Source organism: Sceloporus occidentalis, unplaced genomic scaffold (genome assembly GCF_023333645.1).
Source record: "Sceloporus occidentalis isolate IW3139 unplaced genomic scaffold, rSceOcc1.0.p SCAF_4, whole genome shotgun sequence".
Lineage (NCBI taxonomy): Eukaryota > Metazoa > Chordata > Lepidosauria > Squamata > Phrynosomatidae > Sceloporus > Sceloporus occidentalis.
Window position 1 is genome coordinate 183,329,782 of NW_028316984.1, and position 21,611 is coordinate 183,351,392.

At 39.1% G+C, this 21,611-nt stretch overlaps 1 protein-coding gene across 1 annotated transcript in view; it reads right to left on the reverse strand.

The window, feature by feature from the left end:
* Window positions 1-1,768: 1,768 nt before the first annotated feature.
* Window positions 1,769-21,611, reverse strand: part of WARS1 (tryptophanyl-tRNA synthetase 1) — a 33,854-nt gene continuing 14,011 nt past the window's right edge. The window contains exons 3-11 of the mRNA XM_089522536.1: window positions 16,253-16,460; window positions 15,863-15,971; window positions 15,382-15,501; window positions 12,779-12,961; window positions 10,634-10,734; window positions 8,803-8,915; window positions 7,797-7,970; window positions 6,155-6,295; window positions 1,769-5,595 (exon numbers count right to left, since the gene is read on the reverse strand). Of these exons, the coding sequence (XP_089378662.1) occupies window positions 5,437-5,595; window positions 6,155-6,295; window positions 7,797-7,970; window positions 8,803-8,915; window positions 10,634-10,734; window positions 12,779-12,961; window positions 15,382-15,501; window positions 15,863-15,971; window positions 16,253-16,460 (1,308 nt within the window). The 3' untranslated portion in view covers window positions 1,769-5,436. The remainder of the gene's footprint in view (window positions 5,596-6,154; window positions 6,296-7,796; window positions 7,971-8,802; window positions 8,916-10,633; window positions 10,735-12,778; window positions 12,962-15,381; window positions 15,502-15,862; window positions 15,972-16,252; window positions 16,461-21,611) is intronic.

Sequence of the window (21,611 nt, forward strand, 5' to 3'; positions counted from 1 at the left end):
CTAGATCTCTTAAACTCCAAACCATACCAATCCAACTCCTTCTACAAACCCACACCACACCCTTGCAACCCCTGGGCTTATATAGTCTCCAGACCATGTGGTCTCCCAAACCCAGTGAGTTCAGGTGTGTAACCATGTCATGTGTCTCCTGTGCAATCTAGACACATGGTTTCATCATCCATGGCTACGTGCACTTGGGCATTGAAGTGTCCTTGAGCCAATGAGCTTCAGCTGTGCTGATCAACCTTGCCACTCTGCTGAATGCTCATGGCCAAACACACACACATCAAACATCTCCCTGTGTGCTGTGTTTTAACCCTTCAAATCCCTGACAACAACAACAAATGCTAATGTCAACGAGTTACTTTTTTAGTATGGCACTGAATGTCCCAATAAATTACCTAACAGTTGTGGGGCTGAGCAGCTAAAGCTGAATACTGTAAAGGAGTGGTTCTCAAATGGTGGTGGTGGTGGTGGGGACATGAGAGTTGCTCAAGAGGGGCTTGAGCCTTGGAGGCATTGATCGCTTTTCCTCCTCCTCCCAATTTTTTTTCATTTTTTCAATTTACACATGCATAGATACTGAATTTACTTAAACAATTTACTTAAATTCTTCTACAGTGCGCCCGCGCCATACGCGGGCGCGCCATACGCGGCCTTGAGCATATGCACTCAAGCCGTGGCACGCGCGCGGGGCAGAAGGGGCGGTGCGTCCCATTCAATTGAATGGTCACGCGTGCCTGTTGTGCCCTGCGCGCGCCTGCGCCGCCGCGCACGAGCCCCATTGTTTCCAATGGGGCTCGAGCATAGGCGGAATTCGCCTTACGCAGAGGGATCCGGAACGGATCCCTCGCGTAAGGCGAGGACGGACTGTAATTGGAATGTTTTTTTTCTTTATGAAATGTCAAAATATGAATAGCCATGAATGTGTGAGTGAAAATATGCACACTAAATAAAATATTTGTATTCAAGGGGTGTGTGTGACATCCGCATGTCAATGTAAACAGAGGTCCCGTGGCTAAAGTGTTTGAGTACCACTGCTGTAAATGTTCAAGCGATCATAGAAAAGTAGAAATTAATCAAAACAGAGATTTGCATTTGTGAATACTGGACTGAAAGAGATTGGGGTTTTTTTTGCTCTGAATTTGACCTACTCATCATCATCATCAAAAACAACAGAATTATTCTCCTGACAACTACTCGGATCTCAAGGTCATGTTGTAGAAAGAACACATTTATGTTGCAACAGTTTGTCAAACATGCAGCTTTCCTAGAATACTGCAGCTTGATATAGAAACAAATGTCTGAGAGAACAAGAATACCTTTCAATTTACATTGTTTCAAAAAGAACAATTTGCCACTTTTAACGCAGTTCCTGTTTAGATAAGAGTGATACAACTCTTCAGAACTGTCCCCTCCTAGGGATATAGTTGCCCCTCACATTTACTAATGTCAGTTTCAAGAAGGTGGTGAGTTGTTTGTGTGAAGCAGGTATCTTATGGAGAAATGAGATATTTAGACACATGACCTCAAATTTATGGGATAGGTACACTCAAAGTACAGTAGCAGGCAAATATGTTCCAAAATAACTGTAGTGCCTGCTTCAGAGTAGCAGCTCAGTACAAACTACATAAGCATATTCAAAACAACTGCCAGATGCTTCTATTCATCAGCATTTATGCAGTTATTTTAGGAAGATTCTGTAAGACGAATGCATATACAAAATATATAGCCTTACATAATAGGCAATGACAGCAAAGACAGTCTCTCTGTTCTGTAAGATCTCCCAGTTTTTATTGTGTGTGGTTTTGGTTTGTACAGCTGTTATGCATCATTCACAAACAATTCATTTTACATCAGTATGACCAAGCCGCCCTGCAAGATGTCTGAGCAGGGCTGGCTTCTCTGTCACCCTTCTGACTTGGCCCTTTTGAAAAGCAATGTTTTATTTTTATCTCAACAGTTGTATGCTTCTGACATCATGATCCAATTTATTGACTTATGGCAGGTTACAAGATTGTAATTGTAAATTTCTATCCACATAAATCTTTGTTACACATCATTTTAAAACTAATTAGCACTTAAAGCATGGAAGCAGCACAATGGCAGAGTGTGCTCTCAATGCATGTCATGCAGGATAGATGCACTATTATGTGTGCTTCAGATCTGAACCTTCATGTGATACTTTCTTGAGCATTAGTGTCCTGAATCAGATAAGTTCCATTTGGTCCAGCTATCTGTATCCAAAAGTAGCTAGTCACATGCCTCAGGATGTCTATCAGTAAGGATCTCTACCCCCTCCGAAGCATCCAGTTACATGGCCGGTGTATGTCTGTCCCAGTTCAGTGGATCAGAATGTGGAAAATGGAACTTTACAGGTTTCAGGAATGCTACCCAGTATCATAAGCTCCAATTCATTATGACTCAGTAGAGTGTGAAAGGACTGCTTTTATTGTGTATTCCTGCATGGCAGCAGGTTGGACTGGATTGCCCTTATGGATTCTGGCAATTCTATGATTCTGTGATAGTACAAATGGGTTTTTTTTTGGGGGGGGCATAAAGTCTGAATTCTAATGTGGCGATTTTGGAGGAGGCGCATTCCTGGAATGGATGGGATAGGTGCGTTTCCTTGGACACAGTTCTACCAAACTCTGTTCATTATTAAGCAACAGCTTCCTAGGCTATAAGGCACAGCTCAGAAGTCAGTAGTAGCCTCATAGGCTGCAAAGCACAGCTCAGTATCATGCAACTACTTCCCAGGTTTTGAATGAGCTCTTATCACAGAACAGAGAAACAAGAGAAGAAATTTGTGGGATCTCCTGCAGGGTGAGTCTGACCTGTGAAGTGTAAGTTCTCCAAATCCCATGTAGGGGCTTTATGAAACAGACATGACTCTTTCTTGGCCTGGGGGAAGGAGCACAGGAATCAATCTGAAACTATATGGGCACCAAACTAGCAAGCCTATTAAGTCTGCCCCATGGAGTCAAATTCTATGGGGCTCAAAAAAGGAATGCAGGACATTAATCAAACTCAGCATGAAGGTCCAAAGAAGTCAGCTGTGCTATACAGTAGTTTCTCCAAGATACTCAGACTGTACATCTAACAAAGATGAAGCAACTTAAGAAGCTGACTTACACTACTGAGTCAGATTATGGATCCATCCATCAATATTGTCCATTCTGACTGGTGGCACCCCTCCTCCTCTAGTAGTTTAAGGCAGGATTCTTTCCTAGAGCAGTCTAAAGATCCCTTTTATTCCGTAATACTAACTAGGTCCAATCCTAGTTAGTTTACAAAATCATTTGGGTTCCAGTGTTTAGGCTGGATTGCACCTGTTTTCCCTGTCAATGTACCTACAACCCAAAGAGACTACACACAAAGGTTAAGGTATATGTCCAACCTATGGGATCATCCCACCTCTACCTTTTGGTATACAGATTGTTCATATTGTACTTGGGTTCACTGGGCTGTATGTAAATGTTATGGGAAATTTGCAAAGCAGTAATGGGCAATTTGTGTCCCATCAGCCCTAAGCAGTAAAGCCAATAGTGAGAGACAGTGGGAACTGCAGTTGAACAAATTGGACTGGAGGGGCACAAATTATCCCCTCTTGTGTAGATGACTGACAAACACAATCCTAATCACTACATGCATACAGTTTTAGTATCTATACCAAGCCCAACTGAATGTACTTCAATTAATTTATCAGGGAAATGCTCAGTATCAAACGGCTCTCTTGAATTCTGTGCAAATAACACTTATTTTGTTAAAATCAGGTAAGAGTCCACAGAGCTATCAGCCAAACTCTAATTTTTATACCACCTTTCTTATGAAACAAATTCTGTGATTTATTTTGGGGACTTTTTAGTAGACTACTTGCTATCCTCAAGTATGAACATTGATTTGGGACAACTGGAAATAATAAAGACAGAAATGAAATTGAAAGGTAAAATTGAGCTGTATTTACTTTAACTGCTAGAGCAGAGAGAAATTCTATTGTCTTCTACCAAACTTAAGCTAAGATTGTTGTTCCCCTGTTCATGAGCTCTAGAACTCTGACTAAGAAGTACTTAAATTAATACAGAATTCTAAACACACTTCCAGATTGGTCAGATTAGAACCTATTTAGAATGATGTTAAAAGTAGATTACAGTTTCTAGCTTCTTAGAATATAATACATTGAGCCTTTGTTGTTGTGTGCCCCTCAAATGGTTTCATCTTATGGCAACCTTACGGCAAACATATTGTGGATTTTTACTATTAGATTTAGAAGTCAGTATGGAAGCCCTGTCACATAGATTATTGTCCTACCTCATCATGTCATGTATATATCTCATAAATCCTATCCAATTTAAGTAAGAATTGGGCAAGAGGTGTTCTGCTGAACTGTGTATTCAGGCTGGTTCTAATTCTCAATGTTTACTACAAAGAAAAATGTAAACTTTACTTCACTTCCCACTGAAAGCCTGTTGTAAGCTTAATATACACAATGAGGTGGATGATGTCTTGTTGGAGAATTAAACAAACATCAGGAGAGACATGTTACTCTTAATCCTAACAATTACATAAAAACAGCAAAATGAACAATTTCCTTTGTTCAGGAGGCATGTCACTATTTCACAGCCTAGCCTGGCTATCTTCAATTATGATACAGGCATTTTGTATCTTATATATCTTGCATCTGCAGAGATAACACCTCACCATCCCATGCTGCTCCTGAGAAGAAACAGTTATTATTATTTATCCTGTTACATAGGGTAGAATAGTACTTTGCCAAATCCCAGATTCTACTATCAAATTCAGCACACCCTGCATATATCTCAGAAAAGTGCTTTTCAGAAGAATATTCACCTGTTTTATGATTTAAATAGTAAACATGAACATACTTATGAATGCCCTTGTGAAACACACAAATATACCATGACTTGAGAGATGATGATTATACAGTTAAGACCACTGTAATCTGAAAAATAAAGAGGAACAGGAACAAACTGTACCAAAGAGGTAAGATTATCTTTAAATCAGGAACTCCTAGTGGATATAAAAGCATGCCAACAGAGATCTCAAGGCTGTAGAATTTGGCATTACACGGAAATCTTTACTGATGTAATGTTAACATTTTTGCTAATAACATATTCCACAGATCAAGGTACTTCTGTTGATGAGCAGTCTATTCTTGAACAATCTTTTCTAGATGACCAAGTTATCCAGCTAACCTACAAATGTCTGTAACTTATGGATGGTTCTTTCAAATTCATAAACGATGTTTTCCCAAACAACTGTTGACACACATGGAAGAAAACTTTGTAAGTAAATTGTTTGAAGTAACTGACTTCAACCCAGATGTCATCGCAGAAAGGTGACATATAACAGGGTATGATAGCATCAATCCATTTTGTTCTGAATCTACCGATAAATTAACATGCACTTCTAGAATTAAAAATCAAAAGCTAGTTTTCGCGGAGTCATGAATTCCTTCACCATTTCATCTGTGACCTGCTTTCGCCTTTGCTGGTGAGCTGCAATCATGGGCTGAAGTGTTTCAATCAGTGTCTTCTTCAGTTCTCCTGTCAGTAGTGCTCCACTTGTATAGGCCTGCCAAGAGAACATAATGGTCATATCTAACATCTGGTGAGTATTTTGAAAAGACAGCAGTTGATGCAAAACACTCTTCCTTTATTAATGAGACACCCCAGTCCCTCTTCTGACTCTAACTGTAACAGAAAGGGATGTTTTAGGCATGGGAGTTTTGATTTTATGACTCGTGCAGTGCCTTTTAAGTCTAAAGGCACATCCTGAGGAAGAGTTACCAAAGATTAGCTACTTTTTACTTTACACTACCATACTGTATTTAGACTAGATAAAGGTGAAAATAATTGATTTTTTATGTAAATTTTTTAAAATTTTTTTTAGATGAACTGGATACACCAACAGATGGTTGCCACTTTTTTTTTCAGAACTCTTGCTCTGCTCTCATTATTTCACTGGAACTCACACACAAATACCTCTTGATGAATTTTGACTCAAAAGAGGAAAACACAAAGAAATAGGAAGGGAAAATATAATTTCAGAGTGAAAAATTACAAAATGATGACTACCTAGAAGATTTTATCAGGATGGTTAAGGATCTTTGGAGGAAGGAAACAATAATTACCTGTTTAATTTGTTCCAATCTGTCATCATCTTCAAGGAAAAAGGTGAGGTACATGTAAGATACATCTACTTCACAGTTGCCTCCATACTTCCTGTGCTCTTCAATAGTGTCTTTGCCACCAGAGAAGGCATGCTTATTGATCTGGAGAAATACATAGGAATTTCACCATGCCATAAACAAGTTCCACTGCAGTTTCAGTATATACCAGTTGATGACAATCTGAAGTAGTTTATCTTTTGTTTTTATGTGGTTTACAATACTTGACAAACAAGTGACCAAGTCACAGATGCAGGAAAAACGTCAGGAATAAACTCTTCTAGAACACGGCCACATAGCCCCCAAAAAACCACAAAAAACTATGTTTACTTTTTGGGTGTTTCCAGGTAGAGCAGGAAGCCCAATCACTTCCTGTTTGAAAAAAAGCTTGAATAGGCAGAAAAAATGGTGAGGTGCTCCTACAAACACCTAAAAATGTGTCAAGATGGTTTTGGCAACAACTGAAGGGATGCACTGCCTTCCAAAGTGCCTCCATGGAGTCCCTTCAAGGCTGGCAGTTGCCCACCCCTACTCAAAGGGATTGCCCTCTGTATCAATTCTTACCAATGAGATACAAAAATATTTTTCTTTCATCAGTCAGACTACTGGGGACCAGTTCTGAGGAAGAATATATTCAGCATGTGGTTCTCATTTTCACCTAAAGGATTACTTTATGTAGCATTTGCATAACATGCTGAATACACTTGCTCTCATCTGATTTCAGAAGTTAAGCAAAGTTGGGCTTGGGTAGTACTTGAATGGGAGACCACCAGGGAATACCAGGGATCTTTCAGAGAGGGTTCAGAAAGAATCCTACCTGAAACCCTACATTTACACAATCAAAGCTGAAAATACTGAGATAGATGAATCAATGGTCTGACTCAGTAGAAGGCAGCTTCCTATGTTTCTATATGTGAGGCTTTTCACCACATGCCTAGGAATCATGTTTTGTCCTGTTAAGCCTTTGTTTTGTTTTGCAACTGATTCTTTGCCCAAATACCACAGTTAAACACACCCATTGTACTATCCTGGCCAATGTTCATGCCTGAACCTCTTCAGGGCATGATGCAGGCTTCGTGCTGAAACACACTATTTAAAACATGGTTCAAGAGGCGGGTCAACAGAACTATTCACAGTGAGGCAGATTGGGATCTCAAGCTATAATAGTTTGCCTAGCAACTGTTAGTACATAGCACGTGATTGTCGGTGCAATGGAGAGGCAGATGATAGAAAATAGATTGGTTTGGCTTGATTTACATCACAAGGTATCAACATTCAGAGTCATGGAAACCTACCATGTATTTTTTAGCAAAAAAGTGACATCACTAGCCCAACATTTATGTCAGCTCCTGGTCTGTGCCAGGTGAACAAACAGAATGCTTAGTACATTAGAAATTACTCTTGGTTTAAGTAGCCAATAAAATAATTATTTGCCCAGAATTGAATGTGTATGAACCAGTTCCATTTAGACTGCTGGTTTAGATATTTCCCAGAACATTTGCTTTAGAGTGCTGTTTTGTAGAAATTGGCCGGTGAAATTAAAAAGGTACAAAAGAACCCAGGTGCAATTAAACGTAATGTGTGTAGTAGGAGCTTTATTGTTTACCTTGGTTTTAATTTGCTTGGGTGTATCAGTGAGAAAAATAGATGAGTTGGGGTCGCTAGCACTCATTTTTGTCTGTGCTCCCTGCAAGGCTGGAAAGAAGACAGAATGGAGCAATGCTGGCTTGGGGTAGCCAATCCGAGGGGCCACATCCCTTGTCATTCTGAAATAGGGATCCTAAAACAAAAACAACAACAACAATCAGGAATGAACTTGTTTGAAAGTGAACACAGACAACACATAGTTGTTGGATCAGAATTAATTCAGTGCCTATCTGCTATTTGGTTGTCACTATCAGTGATCTAAATCTTTAAAATGGTTTCTTAAGGATTATTGCAAGGAGAATGAATAGCAGAATGCCAGAGCATTGTTTACTCTGCAGGGAAATAAAAGGACAGTCTGAATTCTGTGTCAAGAAAATGGGTGGCTTGGCTTAAGTATCAAACGTTGCTCTCATTTTTGGGATGTTGAATTCCAAATGAAATACACTATATTAAATCTTAAGATAAGTTAATGGAAGGAAGTTGATGAAAGGAAATCCCTCCCCATCTCCACTTTTCCTTTCCTGCAATTAGTTCCCTCAAAAAACTCTCTAGGAACAGGGAAAATATCCTGAACGATATGGGATGGGGGAACAAAGGGAAGGCAAACATTATATAAAATTAGACATAAAACCTAAGTTAAGGTTCAGGAAATTCACAGAAGGAAAATCTCCTGTTCTCCTTTCCTCCCAACAAACAACTCCAGAACCCCATTCCACATTTTTAGGAGCAGACTCTGACCCTCTAGAGCTATTTTTTTTGGAAACCACAGAAAACTACACAAAAAAGTCAGGATGGGAAACTGGTTCCATGAACCTGGTTTGTTATCTCATCTTAATTAAGGATTCAAGCCTACATATTAAGAGCGCAAATAGAGATATGCAGGATGCATCCAGCTCTGGTATTTATAATGTTCTCTTGAATTAATTGAGGCAATTTAAAAGTTCTTCAGAAGAAGAATTCCATACCTGATCAATTGCACATGGGATCAGACACTGAATGTCCTCCCTATTGTTGAAGATATGTGGAAATGATGTACTGAAAGATGGAGCTGCTTGAATAGCAGGAAAACTAATCTTACCTAAAAAGGAACAAAACATTCATTTAGCATGGGCATTTTTTCCATCCCTTTCCATCCCCCCCCCCCCAGCTCTGAATAAGTTACCCACTCTTGCTTAATTTTAATGGTATGGGGAAAAAGTTTCACATATCGTTTGCAGATCGCCAGCAAGTTAACAGATTGAAATTGACTTGATGGCAAATGACAACAAGAAATAGAAGCAAAAATTTAATTTCATTTTATTCACTGGAAAGATATTAGTTTGTACAGTAAAATATCAGCCTAAATGTTCCCTCAAAATATATAGTCAATCTCTCTCTCTTTTTTTCTTTTCTGTCTGTCTGTTGTGCAATAGGAGGTCCTTGTTGGCACATCTGCATTTCACTTTAATATCAGTTTGCAAACTATTTCCCCCAGAATCCAAAGATGCTCGTTTCTCAGAAGCTGTCCAGAAGAAAATGTTCCTCCATCTAAGGAGAGGCATACATTCACAGACCAATTCGTTTTGCTAATTCTTTTTAGGAAATGAATTAGCCAAGTTATTCTTACGATTCAACTCTGTAGACTAGAAAGCAACTCAAGAACAATACCTAGAAACAGTGAACGTAATAGTACCATCCAGATGTTTTGTACAAAGAGGTGCTTAACAGGGCTCACATTTAGGGAATGGGGAGACATAATACTTGTATCTTGTTAATCACAGGTAAAAAGAGGAACTAGCACCGGTAACATGCGCTTCCTCTTCCCAACTTCTCTGATACAACCAGCTTACTGAGGCTGCTACTCAATTAAATCCTGGTTCTAATTCAACTAACAATGCTGCTAACATCAGTCTCTAAGCTAGCTACTGTTTTTGTTGTGTATTTGTGCACTGGCAGGGAATAAGATTAGATAATCCTTAATATTCCTTCCAATTCTATGATCCTGTAATTGATTACTGAATCCACAGTGAAGGCTGCTGTTGGTGTTTCCTCCCTAAATTCTTCTGTGGCTAAAATTGTGGCAATAAGATTTGTTCTTAAAAGGCAAGGAGTGGGAAGAATGTATATCTTAAGCAGAATTTGGGAAAGTTACTTTTTTGGATTACAACTTCCAGAACTCCTCAGCCAACAAGATTCCTAACTGTGGCTCCCAACTGCAGTATCAATATATAGCCACAAAGGTTCAATGGATCAAAGAAACAGCCTCACTGAAAGGCATCATTTATTTCTTCCAAGAAACACTACCTGATCTGTCCCAAGTCAACTGGAAGTCAGCACTTTGCAGATGTAAGTTTATTTCCTCACCCATTAAATTAAACCACATTTGCACATTGCACTACTCATAATCTACACAGTTCTCATTATTATTATTATTATTATTATGGCAGATTTTTCAGACCAAAGCTTAGAAAAGTTACTTTTTTACCACACTGTCTCAGACAGCATGCTAGCTGGAGGACTCTGCTCCCAGAGTCTGCCAGCTAGTATGACTATTGGTCATGCTGGCTGAGACAGTCCAGAAAAGTAACTTTACCAAGCTCTGCTTAAAACACTTTTACTGTAAACCCTGGATCTTTACAATCCTACTGCACTACCCTAACTACTACATCATAGTGGCTTACTTCTTTGCTGTGACTTGGAATGTGAGTCTCCGTGGTTTTAGTCCAACATTTTAACCACTATACTGTGCTGGTTTTCATACTGCTGGATTCTTCTTTCCACTAATTTGTAGTCACTTGAAGCTTACTGGGAACTCACCTATGCAGTCGCTGTCTGTAAAACCAAAGATTCCTTTCACTTGGTTGAATGTAACATGCTTTTGAATTTTAACAATATTCTTGTAGAAGCCTGGGCTCAACCTGGGAACAAAAGAAAGTGGTCAGAGAGAAGAGGAGTCAAAACATAATACTTACAGAGGGAGAAAAGTGTGTTCTGAGATTGCTTGCTGACCAATACTGCAATCTATTCCATAAGCAGCAAGGACTGTTGACATTGTGTATGCAGAATGAAAGGTACCAATAATTCTGCTGAAAGGAAACTCAAACAAATATTTTATCATATTTTTCATAAGTTCGCTACAGATCATTTATAAATTTATCACTTTGTTGTAAAGATAAGAGCAAGCTTATAAAATCCCCAGCATGATCTAGTCTTTAATTTGACAACACATGGAAGCGATGCCATCTTTCTGTAACCTGTCCTCTCATTGTGTGACTTTGGCATAAGGGTACATCAATTTGTTCAGGTACACTGAGCTAATAAGAAACAACAGTCATAAAGATCATAATGATAAGATTATGGAATCTTATCTACAACAGCTAAGACACTAGTTACAAAAAAGATAGAGAACAAAATATATTACAGGTCAATTCCAAAGCAAATAATCTTTATAAAAGAATGCACCACAAATATTTGCAATTCAAGGTAATTTTACTGCCAGTTAAAAGACAGAACAAGAGTGGCACAAGTGAAGCTTATTTATATGATGTAATCTGTCTCTTTCATAGGAACACATGGAACTTTCTTCTACAGATTTGGACCACAGGTACATGTAGCTCAAGATTGCCTACATCAGCCTTACCAACCTGACTGCCCTCTAGGTGTTTTAGACAACAGTTCCCATCATCACCAACTATTACCCATGCTGCCTGCAGCTGATGAGAGTTGTAGTCTAAAACACCTGGAGGACAACCCTTTGGGGCAGGCTGATTTACCAGTACTGGCAGCAGCTCTATGCTCTGTTAGACAGGAGTCTTTTCCATGGACATTGCTATTTGGGATTTTGTGATGCATAGACCTACTGTAAATCCTATTGTTAAACTTGACTAGAGTAGGCCCACTGAATCAAAGGAGATTTACCTATGTGTTGACTCACCCATTCAACAATTCATTGAACAGGTGTATACAGGGATGCCAGCTACTGAATGTGTCTATACAACATGGTTATAATGGTTCAATTCCACATTAATTTCATGGTTGCATCCTATAGAAGTTTGGTGATATAAACTACAAATCCTCTCTGTCATGGAGCTCTATTGCATTCCACTCCTTGAGCTACTATAAATACCAGGATCCTAGAGGACACAGTTATGGCTGCTAAAGTGGTATCAAACTGTTTTAACTGTATAGCGTGGATACAACCGCAGTTCCAAAAAATAACTTTTCCACCCACTTCTACGGTTCTTCTCTTCCAGTTTTTTTTTCCAGTTGGTTTCTGTCAATAAGGCTTTGTAATTTTTAGTCTCTCTCTCCAATTACAATTACAATAAAACAATGACAGTGACAGTGATCATACCCCACTCCCTGGGCCTATTCTGAGACCACACTAGTATAATCAGAAAGAAGGGATACTTGTCAGGAAGTGGAGCCAGATATGAAAAGTCTTATATTTTATACTCTGAGGCTGCAATCCCTGAATGTTCAAAGATCTATGGAAAACCACAGGCAACTTCCCCAATGGCTAGCCCGACAATTAGTTTGATTCATCAGTTGAAGATCTTTTTGTCTTTGACAAATTGCTATTTCCTCTGAAGCTGAAATAATCCTCAAGGGGTTGCTGTACCACTGCACCCTCTGCTGGAATTTAAAATAATAACTAATCAGTATCATGATACTTGTGGTTCTCTTCCTATGGCTGAACAAAGAGACAAGCTGAAACTATCAACAGCACTCCAAACAAAATAATTATCCTCTAGTAAAATTCCCTTGCTTCTCTTGTCTTTCCTCAATAAACTTATTTTACAAAGTTACATGTACCAAAACCATCTGGCTATGTATTGCCTCTTCTGAAACAAGTTGGTAAGAAAAGTCCCTCAAACTGTGCTAATGTTCCCGGAGAGCTTAAGATCACACAAAAGACAAGACTTTTGATCATGCAGTTTCAAAGAAATCTTAGAACCTTACCCCAAATAATGGAGATCAGAGAATATGAAGGTTTTATTGATATCAAATCCACAGGCTATAATGTCCTTGATGTTTTCTATAGCATACTGGTAAGCTTTTTCAACTGTTAGATCTTTCCAGAGATACTTTTCATCATCAGTCAATTGTATAACTAGAGGAACATTGAATACTTCTTGCAACCACCTAGTAAAAATAAATGAAACAGATTTAATGGTAGTTAAGTATTTGGGGTGAATTCTAGTGAAAGCATGAAACAATGTGGCCATCCCCTGGTATGCATAGGACATCTTTTACAGGGAAGACATACATTTGTTTGATTCTGGCAGTAAGTCTCCCTCTTGCTTTGAAAACAATGGCCAGAATTGAAATGGATGGATTTATTTTCTGCCAGTGGAAATGTAAGGTGTAAAAATCCTTCCTTCTTGCAGCAGCAGTCACTGCAGCCCCATAACCAGCTGTGGAGGGCTGGGATACTCTTTGGAGCTAGTTTTCAGAAGGTGCAGGGGAACTGGGACAGGAAGAATTCTGTCACACTGGTGGTCAAACACTAGCATGATGTTGGTTCTATGCCAACAGCGCTATTCCTTATCTTGTATTTTATAGACACAAGGAATATCTGTACTGTCAGAAGGAATTTTAATATCTCTGATCAGTACTGTGGTCAAACTGTAGCATTATTGTAAAATCACTCTTATCATATTTATGTATTGTGCCTTGGACACAGACAACATCTTATTTTGTGTTTAATTTGTATTATATGAAACCTGAAGTATATCTTTGTCCCCCACCCCTCTTCATGTTGATAACTGTTTTGTTTCAGCAGTGAGACAACCACTTATTCACGTACTTATTCAACGTGTTTGTTCCACTTGCCTCATTCGTGTTTTGTTTCAAATTTAGTCCTACAGACATTAGGGATAAGTGGTAGAAAATCTGATGGATCTGGAGGATACCAAAAGAGAAGGATTGCTGTTGCCACATTTAGAATCAAAAACTCTTTGTGATATGGTATGAGGACAATCCGCACAAGCTACCAAAATAAATAAATAAATGCACAGGGCTAGTACAAATCCCTCACATGAATTTAGGTATATCTTTGATCTCAGCCAATGCTTTATCTGTGTGAAATCTTGCCAATGGGGTGCCCACTTAATCAGATCAAAGACTGGCACAGCTACATCATTCATTTTGTATGCTCTGTCATATCTTGTGCTTTTGAAATATAGATACTGTTAGGCAGCTACAAGGTAGTTCACGCGGAGGGGTCCACTTTCTATTGAAGGAAAAAGTGTATCTTCAAACTTCTCTTTTTCTTTCTACAGGAAAGAAGGCATGTAACAATTCATAAAGCAGCTCTTGCTTTCTGGGATGCTGGATGAGTAGGCATCTGAAAACAAAGGGTTGAATCCTACTTTTTGTTCCAACCATTGATTCAATAGAACTTTCTATAAGTATTGAATAACTAAGCTTCCATTGATTCAATGAGTTTACTCTAGTTTTGATGAACAGGTGGATTTATGCCTTTTATTGCTTTCAACACTTTGCTACTTTGGTGCCTACCCATATTGATGCATGTACTGGATTGGTGTGGAATCACTTTTACAAAAGCACACCCAATGGCTCCCTCAACAACATCCATAAGCAGAATTGCTTGGGGAGGGGAAGAAACTGGTTACTACTCCACTGAGACGGAAACATTGCCATGCCCACTATCAACTCTTAACACACCTCTATTTTTGTTCTTAGAATCATAGAGTTGGAAGAGATCACAAGGGCCATCCAGTCCAATCCCCTGCCATGCAGGAAATCCCAAACAAAGCATACCCGACAGATGGCCATCCAGCCTCTGCTTAAAGACCTCCAAAGAAGGAGACTCCACTACACTCCGAGGGAGTGTGTTCCACTGTCGAACAGCCCTTACTGTCAGGAAGTTCCTCCTAATGTTGAGGTGGAATCTCTTTTCCTGCAGCTTGCATCATTGCTCCGGGTCCTGTTCTCTGGAGGTGCAGAAAACAAGCTTGCTCCCTCCTCAACATGATATCCCTTCAAATATTTAAACAGGGCTATCATATTACCCCTTAACCTTCTTTTTTCCAGGCTAAACATCCCCAGCTCCCTAAGTCGTTCCTCATAGGGCATGGTTTCCAGACCCTTCACCATTTTAGTCACCCTCCTTTGGACACGTTCCAGTTTCTCAATGTCCTTTTTGAACTGTGGTGCCCAGAACTGGACACAATATTCCAGGTGGGGCCTGACCAAAGCAGAATATAGTGGTACTATTATTTCTCTTGATCTAGACACTATACTTTTATTGATGCATTGCATTGGCCTTTTTAGCTGCTGCATCTTGAAAGGTTCCTTTGCCTGATCTTGGATAGTTTCCTCTTTTGGTCTTTCCATTTTGTTCAGGGGATTACTTCCACCTTCAGTTTATTCCAGGGGGAATGAAGGGACAAAATAAAGCTCCATGACATTTCTTCTGAACTCAGAATCACAACTACAGTCCTCTGAAGCAGAGCTACTGTCATATGCTAAAATTAACAATTTTGAAAATAAGAAATAACACTATTTGAAATCAACTGTTCTTAAGACAGGTTACTTACTTTGTAAAAATAAACGGGATAAGATGGCCAACATGCATTGCCTCAGATGAAGGACCTCTGCCCGTGTAAAGATAAAATGGCTTCTTATTTTCATATGCGTCAAGAATTTGATTCATATCTCTGAAGAAAAAAATAGACATGGCAAAAGAAGAGCCTGAAGGGAGGAAAATAATCCCTTTTCAAAAGGGATGAAAATAAATACTGAAAGACACAGATAAAGCCTTCTTGACTGTAACCTGTATTTAAATGACAACATTATTACTGAAATGGCGTGACATGACTTTGTAAAGCTGTGCTAAATCAAAGACATTCTACCTTTGAAATAGAAAGCACTGCATATCAATCGCCTATTATTTTCCCCACAAGAATGTTGGCTTTTGCTTTCTTTTATGGAGATGTGTGCAGAATAAAAGAATGTGTGGGGAAAAGTTAGAATGGATTTTGCTACTCAGATTTTGAAAAACCAATAAAACATACCCACCTATGAGAAAAGAAAATGCCTCTGCGTAGGAAGTGATGTGGTTTATGCCCTGTAATTCTCTCAATTCTATTGATGAGGTCTTTATCAATTTTGCTGCTGCCAAATCGAACTGAAGACAATAAAAATGAATGACAGATTATATACACTTCTAGCTAAAATACCATACAGGCTGCATCTGCACTGCAAAAATAATCTAGTTGGAGACCATGGATGAATGCTTTACTGAAGTTTCCTATCTCTCCTCACTAAGACTCATTGTTCTATCAAACCTTATGAATCCAAAAGGAGATGCAAAACTTATCACAGGGTTGTGACTGAACATAATTCCAATAACACCCGGACAGCCACAAATTAATTATTATTTAAAAAAACAGATTGAACAATACATACCAATAAGTTTGTCATAATCAACTCCTTTTGCATTAGATGTCTGCACTGTCCAAGGGTCAACAAAATCATCATCTTCAGCATCACCTGGACCATTACTGACTGGAGCGAAATCTGCTGGAGGGGAACTTGCTTTATATTCTTGGCCTGTTGCTGTTTTGTAGCTCATTTTTAAAGATAACAATAACTTAACTGCTGCATCAATTTCATCCTGGTGTAAAATATGGGAGAGAAGGGGGAAATTTAACCGTGTCCAGGTTAGTAGAGTTTTCAGAGCTTTCAACTTTCCTACTACTTACAGACATCATACAGAAGAGGAAATATTCAATATATCTGAAGTCAAATAAATGCCTATGAATTACAGATTGAAGACCAAGGAGGCAGGGATATGAAATGAAGCAGCTAGTCTCAAAACTCCACGTAAGCAAGCCAAATGACCTGCTTGTGTAACCTTGATCACGTCATTTAAGATCCCCACCCCATTTTTCCACTTGCAAAATGAGTACAAATATTTACTTATCCCATAGGGACCCAGTGGGATTTAATTGAAAAATTCTTCAAGGCAGATAGAAGGTGGGGGTGAAAGTATTATTTTCTTTATTATCTGCTCCTAGCTGCCCCCCTCCCTTCTTCTGCTAATCAAATTATTTGCCAAAATAAAAATTTCCCACAAATCTGTAATATTTAGACCTTCCGAATTAATCCACCTCAAAACTAAGCCCAAGTATATGTAGTGGCATTTCTGCACATTCTCACCCTTGTCTATTTTACTCTCTTGCTATTTGCCCATTTGTGAAAATGGAGTTTGTAAATTCACTGGGGGATATACTGTCTTTCTGCTAATGGTATTTTGTAACATGCAATACATGCCAATACCACAGTACTGAATAAGCATTTTTAAAAATCATTTTAAATTTTTTTAGAAGCAAATCTCACTGATATCAGTACACTGTGAATTGTAACTGTGAATCAGTAAATTGTGAATTTAGATGCTGAATTTTATATGTGGACTGTTTTGAAATTAATATGTCTTATTTGTCCTTTTAAACTGCTGCATGTTTTAATTAATGTGTTTTAATTGATGTTCATTGTTGATTTGTTGTTGTTCCCTACCTTGATCCATAGAGAGAGGTGGAAAATAAATAAATATTGCAACAAAACAACAACATATGTTCAGGAGTGCAGCCTACGAATGATGGCTAGAATCCTTTTGATGCTTCCACAAGCACAATGGTCTGTTATGTGAGCTGTTGTACCTTCTCTGAGCTTGCTCAGAGAGGAGGAGGTAGGGGGAGAAAGGGCTGTCAGCTCCACGCTGACTATTTCTTGAATGCATGGTGGGGTGTATGTGTGTGTCCATCCATCTGTCTGTCTATGTGGTCCTCAGGGTGAATGCGCTTTGGTAGGGGTGCTTTGGACCATCATCTATGCATCAGGACATTTCAAAGCATCCTTTCCAGAACATTTTCTCTCTTAGGCTCCACCTCCAATCATGTATTGGAAAACAGGCAGCATGGAATCAGAAGTCTGCTCTCCCACCACTTTTCCCTTCTGCATTGACAGAGCACAAAAGATCCTGGCCATTAGTTGCTGGACCTTGAATATCACTAAAGGAAAACTGGGATTGGAAGAATCTTTTCCAAGTCATAATGCCATTGATCGTGAATTTGCAGATATGCCACCACTAAAATCACACAGGCACAGCCACACAATATAAATATATGAATACCCCTCCAACTTATTCCAGCAATCCCCATTAGGCAGCTTTTCCCTGCTGCTATTAGGATTGGGGGAAGTGTTCTTGGAAGCCAGGAAATGGCTTTTTAACCCTGAACAGAAGAGTTATGTGGAAAGTGGCTGGATTCCCTAAAGCTTTGGGGCCATGTGGGATTGGGCAAATGCTGCAGGTTGTGCACTCTTGGTTCACTGATGTATAAATAACCACGAATTTTAAACAAGTAAATGAATAAACTATTAATGACAGTGGTATGGTCAGAGTTGAAGCTGAGCATTCCCAAAGTCCACTCTCACTGACAGCAGATTTGCAAAGGGATCTTATAGCACCTTTGAGACTAACTGGAAAAAAAAAAGCTTGTAGCATGAGATTTTAGACTTGAGTCTATTTCTTCAGATGCATGGACATCAGAAATTCTGCTTAATTTGTATTAATTAATATGTATGTATTTGGAGATGAGTAAAACATAACTTTAAAAGAAAAAAGCAGGATTTTCTACAATGCATTTTTTATTTATTTTTTATTTTTTTTGCTGTAGCAAGCTTCCCCTCAGAAGCAATATTCCTTATGGTACAAGGGGTAGTGGTGGGGAACAGAATTTCTTGTTCAAGATGACACCTCCAATGTGCAGTTTTTCTAAGTACTAATATTGGACTACATCCATTGTCATGCAAGTGGACTTATGTTCATGCATTAGGATTTCCTCTTTTCCTCCCCACCACTGCATCTCCAAATCTGATTCAGAGGATCTTACAACCCTGTGAAGATTTGGGTGGCACAGGAAGAGATGTGAAAGGAATATTTTCTGCCAGGAATGCCTGGGCCACTGTAGTAATATAGTTGAAGGTATTAGAAATTAAAAGGTTTCTTTCTTTCTTTGTTTTTTAAGCGTTGCCCAATTAATTGGGAATATATTTTAAATTTAATTTTAACACCAGTGACCACCTCTCCAGACCTCACCAGTGTTGCCACTCCTTCTTTAATGAGGTTTACTTCAAGGGTTGTAATGTTTAGATTATAATATTTAATAATATAAATATTACAGCCCTGGAATTAATCTCAAAATTGGAGTAGCAACACTTATTAAGACTGAGGAAGCAGCATAGTGTGGGTTGATGCTATATCAACACTTTGGTATATGGAACTAAATTTCTGAATCTCACTGTAGGAGTTCATATGCACATGTAACCTTATTTTTGTCAATTTCTCTTCCATCCAATCCAGCAACACATTGTGGCATAAGCAACAAATAATTTACACGCTCATAGAGAGACAGACAGTATGACTCAAACTAATGTTACATTACAACACTCTGTTAAAATGTTACATAAATAATAATAATAATAATATTTTTTATCCTGCCTCTCCCACAGGATCGAGGCGGCTCACAACACAATAAAGTACAATAATACAAAATAAAACCCATTATCCCTCCCTCCAAACAGTAACATTATAATCCCACATAACAATAATAAAATCTCACTAACAGAAGTAAAATCTCATCTAAAATTATTAAAACATTCAGTCAGTGATAGACAGATGGGCATTCTGGGATATTCCATATGATAGTTCATGTCAGTGGGTGACCAAGTGAGTTATTCAGGGAAGACCTGTTGGAAGAGATCTGTCTTGACAGCTTTTTAAAAGCTTTCAAGATTGGTAACGTTCTGGATCTCTCTCGACAGGCTATTCCATAGTTTGGGAGTGGCAGATGAGAAGGCCCTCTGGTTAACTGTGTCCAGCCTGGTCTTTTTTGGTTGCAGTAGACTGCCTTCTTGCTTAACTTCAGACTTTAGAGGGGAAGACAGTCTTGGCAACAGAAGTCTTACAACATTCCTGGAAGTTAACAAGCTGGGACTTCAACAAATCTCTAGGGAATGGAATTCCACAGCTTTGTGGCAACCATTAAGAATGCTTTTTTAAAATGATTCTTTGCGATTCAGGGTTGGCATACAAGTAGAACAGTCAAGAAAAAACTCTTGGTTTATCTCAAAACTTATAATACAACTATGGGAAGAATATGATCTCTTTCTGTGTGCGTCTTCAAGTCATTTCCAAATGTGTACAAAATTATAAATGCCAAGAGAAGAAAAAAACAGGGACCAGATTTTCACTGTCTCACACAATATTAAAATTCAGAATCAGAAAATGAAGTGAACTGGGGCTCGATTTAGGACAGGCCAGAGAAAGTAGCTTGCACTCAGCATATAGCTAACGTATAAAATTCACTACCAGAACATGGCTGACAAACTGTAAATTACAAAAAGGAATGGACAAGTTCACGGGACTTGCCACTTGATGTTAGTCACGAGGAGTCAAGTGGAGCAAGATGGTTCAAAGCAGTGTTCTTTAGAGTGCAGTATGTGTGTGGGTGAGTTGGAAACATTACAGTACAGCACTTGCACTGTATTCTGCCTTTGGGTTTCCTTAGGTGATCTGGCCAGATACTATAGTCAGATACTGGATACTGTAGAAGACAGAAAATAATGCTCAATAAGTTAGTTTTTATGTTCTTAAGCCCTGTACAGACCGGCCTGAAAGTCTGGCTGGGGGGGAGGGCGGAGTTAGGGCAGCACATCCATGATGTACACCCGGACACCATGACACTGTGCGCTGCTCCACATGACACACAGTATCATGGTGCTCTTCTGGTGCTACGTCTGCATGACGCAGTGCTGAAGGAGCACACAAAGCTACTACGCTGTGGTTATGGCACCCTTTCCAGGGCACAAAAAGGAGTTGCTTTTTGTAGCTCCTTTTCATGCCCTGGAAAGGCCAGATTGGGGCCGCAGCGTGTGGTTGCCGCGGCCCCGATCTGGCTATAAAAGGGGTGGCTGGAGGCTGCCCTTTTGGGGCTGTGTGCAGAGCCCCTATGTCTGACAAGAAAAACCTCAGGCTTAAATGGTATTAATCTGGACCTATTTGCAGTTAGCAAATTGGTGGACAGTGCACCCGCGTCATATGTGTGCCATACACAGCTTCCAGCATATGCTGGAAACCGCGCCAGAAATGTTAAGGAAAAAGCAACATGGGATATATATAGTGATGGAAATAAAACATGTATGTGAAAGTCACTATGACTAAGCAAAAGCAATTAAGAAGCCACACAGGTGTGAAAGGTAATGTAATTAGCAGTCCTAAATGCCAAGGACAGAAATGTAGAGGGTATAATTGAAAGCACCTGAGAATTGTTAAGTGGACAAGGTGAAATGATGAAATCATTAATTATGGGTTGAACCATGAGAACCAATCAAAATGGATGTACACGCCCACTGGGTGGAAACTGGCTAAGTGGGTGGTGTTTTACTATGACTATAATAATTGCTTTGATTCCCAATGTATTTTGTGGGTAGTTGTGGAGTTTTGTGAGTAGTTTGGAGATTGTAATTTGTAGGGCATTAGTATTTGTATATAGTAGAATAAAGTAGATCTTTTATATAAGACTACTGAGTTGTCTGGTGTCTTGAGTGAAGATACAAGAGCCAGCTGGATCCTGAAGAAGTGGGAAGACTTCTGTGGAAGCAAGAGTGAGAAGGCTTGGAGAGTTTGTCAGGGTCTTCAGCCTATTCTCTGAAACTCTGCTGCTTTTGAGCAAAGCTTTAACCACTGGCCAAAACTGGTCAGCGC